Raw genomic sequence first — 6,532 nt, 5'->3', positions numbered from 1 at the left:
TGTAAATACTATTTGGAAGATGTAGACAGTTTTTTTTTTTTTTTAACCCAAAGGGTATATTTTGATTCATGGGAAATGTACAATTGTACATACGATATGTAGATTTGACATGAGTTAAAATATACAGCCTATGCCAAATTATTTTTTGTCAACTACGGAGTATGTCATACACGGAATGAAATTTTTTCTGTGCAGGCGGATGCACCATGCTTGGTGCATCCAATTTTCTTTAAAAAAGGCGGAATGAATATTTAGTTGTTCAGTAAAGAACATATAGTTATTTTGTAAAAAACATATAATTATTTTATAAAGAATATCTAGTTTTATATGTTTTTTTTTTGTAAATCTAAAAAACATTTGTAATATTAATAAAGAACATGATAATATTAAAGAACATTATTCATATAGTAAATGTACATTTGGTATAAATGATCATGTATGTATATAAAAAAAGTACATTTTACTGTATTATAATGTACGTTGTATTATATTCTAATGAACATATATGTTATAATGTTGGTTACATGTTTAATGTACATTGTATTATTTGCATCATGTAAGTATATGAAAAAAGAACATTTTACTGCATTTTAATGTACATTGTATTATTTGAATCTACAACTTTTTCTAAAATTGTCTATTTGCTTGCTTTCTTCTTCCAAAATGTATTAATCGGTCGATCTTCTTCAAGAACTTCATTTTATTTCTCATTGCAATAACAAAATAACATCAAAATCGCAATTAATTCCCAATAAAATCAAATATTACAATTTTCAATCAAATTTATAAAAAACAAACACTCAAACTCAAAATAAACAAGTATGAATGTCAAATAAACAAGTATGAATGTCGAATTTGATCTTACCTTTCGTTTTTATTTGTCATCTTGAACAATTTTGGACTCAAAATTTCGAATTTCTTGAAATTTTGCTTGAGGTTTGAAGAATTTAAATGGGTTTGAAGTTTTGTTTGGAGAGAGAAAATGAACTTTTGGTAAAAAAAAATTGAAATGATTTGTAATTAATGTATGGTAAAAAAAATAAAATTATAGTACTATTTATCTATTTCATTATACAAAAAAAAATAATTATATTATTATACAAAATAATATACAAAATTGTTGCACAAAAATCTGATGAACATTATAAATGAACAATATGTTCTTTTATGTATATGTCCACGTACATTATAAATAAACACTATGTTCTTTTATATGCCCATGTACATTAGTATATACCTGCATGTTCATTCTGCCTTTTTGTACTTTGGAGCGGATGCACCATACGGATCGTGCATCCGCCTTCACAAACCAAGCTTTGTACTTGAAATACTACCTCCCTTTTTAAATACTTGCTTAATTTCTCTATGCATGAAGTTTTAGGAAAAATTGGAGAAAGTGATAAAATATACTCTGTATATGTATTGAGGTTATTAGAAGGTAAATTGAAGGAGAGAGAATTTAAAAGTAATAAAATTGTGTCCCTCTAGCTGAGAGAAATGAATTAAATACTATAAAAGTTTTCTAAATAAGGAATTGAAACAAGTATTTTAAAATAGCCGCAAAAGAAAAGCGGAGCAAATATTTAAAAACGGGGGAGTGATAATTAAGGAAAAAAATATCAAATAATACTCGTAATTAAAAAAGTAAATAACACTTATTAATTAAAAGACATAAATTAAACGAGATTAAATTACTAATATTGTCTATCCAATTTTTTTTAATGGTAAGAATAAATCCTACTAAATTGACACCTCTTACAGGTCAATTCAGTCCAGCTAAATACGTCAGATTCATTAGGAGTAAAGGGAAAAGATAAGAGGAAAACATCATCCTAAAAAAAAGTCTCTAATGAGATTTGATTCCATGAATTTTAAATTATGAGGCCGAACTTTTTCACCAAATCAAGTCTTGATTGAGTGTTGTCTACCCAATTTGATAATTTGCTTTTATTACATCAAATACATGTTTCATGTCATAAGTTTGTAAATTTTAAAGGAACACGCACTTGCGCGCATGTTTTAAACAATCACGTATAGCTCCTAAGGGGGGACTCATGGCCAACTAAAATTAACCAAAAAGTTGACATCTTCAATGTGAATATTGGTGATATCTTGTTATAGTGCTAGTTGGATATGAGGACCATTATACCTTAAGCCATAAAGGATTGAGTGGTACAGTACTAACGAAGAAAGTGCCGATCGGAATGATATTGGCTTTGTAATCTCTAAAGGACGGTGCTGGCCATGAGGCCCATGACAGAGATTTTCTTAGCAGAAACTTGAAATTGAGTTTTGTGAAATTTAGAGGACAAGGTTCCACGATAGTAGTGATTGTGGAATGGGACCAGGTGGTGAGAATCGATTACAGGACCTCCTCGAATCGGAAAATAAGTTCTAGCCACTTGATCTATTCCTCACCCTCGGATTAATAATAGTCTAAGTAGATTATAAGTATCTGTTAAAAAAAAAATAAAAACTAAAAAGTTTCTTTTTTCAAAAAAGTATACCATACTCAAAAATGTTGTTTGTTTCTGGAAAACTGTACAAAAATAGATAGTTCATCACTAAACTCCTATTATTCATTCGTTATCATTAAACCCTAACACCCCATAATTAGAAGTGCTCACGGCCTCAAAATGTAGCAATCCTATAGGAATAGAAATAACAATTTCAGCAGTGAGATTGCTGATTAGCCTTGTCTTCATCCAAGGTTGTTTCATAGCTTGTTATCGAAAGCTCAACTTAAACTGAATTCAGCAAATAGCAGAGTTCTACAGGTGAGTGGCCTATTTTCACGATACTGTCAAAATTAGGAGCTTCAATTTTTGAACCATTTATATATACACAGATGAGATGACGAAAAAATCCAAGATTGTCGATTGGTGAGATCCTCATCTCCTTCTTCCTTTCGAAAGTTGCTTGGCAGGAGTGAGCTTGCGAAAAGAAGCATGTAACATCATAACTGAATACAGAAGCAGATAAACAAATCAGAAGGAAAAAAAAGGGGGGGGGGGGGGTTTAACCTCTACTGTAAAAGAGACGACCAGTACCAGAGAGCTAATGCGTACCTATGTAACCAACTCCTAGAGTGAAGAAGACTGCCATCTGAACATTGGACCAGAATAAAATGACTGCAACTGCTGCAAGGCACAAAAATGCATTTTCAGTATGTAGTTCATTAGAACTTACAACCACCATATGCAGCAGATAAGGAGCAATTCATAATGTTTTTCCAAAGCTCACAGGCCTCACACAGTTTCATTGAAAAGAGGTTGAGCTTGCAAACCAAGTGCAACACAATGCAAGAAATTAGGGTATGGATCAAATTACCATGGGACACCTCCCAAGATTCATATGCAACACAACTTGTAAGTTGTAAGTGTGTAACAGCACCTATTTGTCCTATTCATTTTTCTGACACACTTCCATATGAGAATAGCTTTACCTTATGAGAGAAATTGGTGGTATCAAAATGGTCTATAATACTAGAAAAGGTAGTTCTAAATACTGTGTTAAACCGTGCAAACATGATAGGCAAATCGATAGCAGCTACCATTCTGAAACAGTATAAGTATAACCAGCATAAAAGACTAACTTAACAGTGAAAAAATAGTTAAGCACGATGACAAGAAATCTGAAGAGCTTCAAAATGAAAGCACACATGAAAAAGAAACTACCCTATATGGCTATATGCTACCTCCATCCTAAAATTAAAGATTATGACTATATTAATGCTAATCACCAATTATAGCCTTGCCAATCTTTATACAGGAACTACACCCTCCCAAAACTACAGCTACTCACTGATCACAATATTCAACATGATGATTTCTTCCTAATCTCCTCTTATCTAGAGCATTTCTTCCTAACCTCCTCTTATCTAGAGAATTTCTTCCCTAACAAAAACTCTTAACTTATCCCAAGCTTCCCCTAATTAACTATAAGAATATTGTCTAAAAAGCCCCTCTCCTCTAATATCAAAATTATCAATCCATAGCATTCTCCTTTCAATTAAAAAAAGGAACAAAGTTTTGCCGATGGAGGAGCGTAATGGGGCTGCTAAAATAAACTTGGCATTCATCTCAAGAAGCATGGGGTTCAAAAAGAGTCCTGTTAGGCATCTTAATATGCTAATACGTGGAAAGTGAACTTCAATTTTCCGCTAATCATAAGGCTCCCAAAACTCATTAACCAGGATAGCCATCTATCTAAAACTGCAAATGCTAGTAATCAAAACTAATAGAAATTTCAACAATATATGACTGCTATCAATAAGAAAGCATTAGCAATGAATCAGCCTAAAGTGGATGCCATGCCATATCCGCAGAACAAGCTACTGCATATCCGTCACTTCGTAAATGGTTCTAAAAGGAAGCCTCCACAGTCCACACACAATTTCAGTTATGTGCATGAATTTTGTTAGTTTACTTGCATATGCTTAATATTGGATACAAATTCCTTGTAAGATATAGAGTTTGGTATTTAAAGACTAAAATGTACAGTAATATATACAAGCAAATTCATCACAGAAACTCACCACATTGAGCAACACGAATTAGAACTTGTCGAATAGCAGAAAACCTATCGAGTGCCCATCTGTTGTCACAGAACCTAAATACTTCCCACGTCGCTAAACAAGATACCAAGCCGACCAAAGCAAGTGGCATTTGATACCTAACATACAGCAACAGAAATAATAGGAAAATAACAATCTAAAGAAAATTTGTCATGATTAAAGACTTAAGATGGCTACACACTAAAGCCAGCATAATTGATGTGAACACAGATGTTTACTCAAATTGATCAAACTCGATCAAGAGTTCAATGTGGTGAATTCATAAACCATATATAGTTCATTAATACATCATACTGAGCACTTGACCACCACAAGTAGAACGATTATAATCACACCACAGAAATCCCAATTTATAAATGTCATTAAATTACAGTTTTTGGTGTTGAAAAGGGAAAACAACCAGAGTTGCCTTCAATTCCCAAGTGAAATTACTTCCAATCTCTAAGACATATATAGAGGTTCTCAATTGACCAAAAGTTGTGCAATTTACCATTAGAAAATGAAAATCAATGAAACCCCAATTTGAAGAATTGACAGAAATTACATATCAACAGAAAACTTACAGCAAATTAGCCGGATTAAAAAACAACCCAATTGCATTAATCAACAGAAATTAACAACAAACACAGATTATTCCCAAAATTAACCAAATTAGATAGCAACCCAATTACTAAAACAAAACAACCAAAACAAAGAGAAAAGAGAAGAAATCAACATACAAAGAGCACGCGAAGAAGAGAATAAGAAGCGTAGCATAATTCTTAGCAAAACGCTTAACATTCTCATGAACACGCATCCTAGCTTGAGTAGTAGAAGAAGGAAAAGAGTAAGAATCAACAGAACCCAGAAACCCAGAAGAAGTCCAAGAGGGAGAATTCTGCTGAGAAAAATCCGACGAAGTAAGTTTAGCAAAAGGGTTGAGAGTTAGGAGAGAGAAAATGGTGGCAAACGATGAAATGAGGGACATGATAAGGCCATAAGCTATGGCAGTGATAGTGGTTGTTGGGGTTCTTCTGGGGGCGGTTGATGGGGTTGGTGCGGCGGATGGTGCGGTGTTTGGTGCGGCAGATGGTGCGGAGGAGTTGAGGTTGTGGAGTTGGGTGGTGCGGTGGTCGAGGATTTCGAGGTAGCCGGAGTCGCGGAGCCATGACTCGAAGGCTTGTTCTGGGACGCTTAGAGATAAGGGGTTGGTAGCGAATGCCATTTTTTTCACCCGGGAAAATGGGTGTGTATGTGGAGAAAGTGAGAAAGTTGTGTATGTGTAGGTTGTGATTTTGTCAACAATTTTAATGTGAGTATTTTTTTTATACGGTTATTTCAACAAATACCCTCAAATAATTCGCTTATTAACAATATACCTATGAAAATTTTCAAATACACCATGTATCTCCGAGTTTAACAAAAATGCCTCATATACCCAATTGACTAACGGACTTACGACGTCAACTCCGTTAATCATTGAGGGTTAATCTATTTAATTAATTATTAAAAAGAAAAAAAATCAAAAAATTAAAAAAAAAAAACTACAAAAAACCAAGCCCAAACCCCAGCCACCGCTGCCTCCCCTGAACCCCACGCAGGCATCGAAGTCGACGCAAATCCTCCCTGAACCCCAACATCGGTGCCACCCCGACCCCTTGAAATTAACCTTCCCTTTCCCTCGACCCAAACCACCATTCCCGCAGCACTGGAAACCCCTCCCTCCCTCTTAAAAACCTCCCTCACCACCTCCTGGGGCCCCAAACCCCCTTCCCTCGTATCGGCAAAAGCAATTCGCCCCTTACCCCTTGAACCACTACCTCGAAACCTTAAAACCCCAAAATCAAAATCTAAGGTTTCGATTTTCTGGTTTAGTGACACCGTGGGGCGGTTGCCTGCGTGGGGGAGGCTTGGCACTAGCGAGAGGGAGTGTGGCCGGCTTTGGAATAGGCTTGGCGGGGCTAGAGTTGGTGGGGT

The 6,532-nt window shown here is 34.9% G+C and overlaps 1 protein-coding gene across 1 annotated transcript; it reads right to left on the bottom strand.

The window, feature by feature from the left end:
• Positions 1-2,503: 2,503 nt before the first annotated feature.
• LOC145576742 (PRA1 family protein H-like) lies at positions 2,504-5,863 on the bottom strand. Its single transcript, XM_081634455.1, has 4 exons — positions 5,296-5,863; positions 4,538-4,674; positions 3,069-3,140; positions 2,504-2,962 (listed from the first exon to the last, which is right to left on the bottom strand). Exons 1-4 carry the CDS (start codon positions 5,778-5,780, stop codon positions 2,892-2,894), a joined length of 765 nt encoding a protein of 254 aa, XP_081490581.1. The 5' UTR covers positions 5,781-5,863; the 3' UTR covers positions 2,504-2,891.
• Between the last annotated feature and the right edge of the window lie 669 nt (positions 5,864-6,532).

This window comes from Chenopodium album, chromosome 13, assembly GCF_948465745.1.
Source record: "Chenopodium album chromosome 13, dcCheAlbu1.1, whole genome shotgun sequence".
Lineage (NCBI taxonomy): Eukaryota > Viridiplantae > Streptophyta > Magnoliopsida > Caryophyllales > Amaranthaceae > Chenopodium > Chenopodium album.
This window is presented reverse-complemented; position numbering and strand designations above follow the sequence as displayed.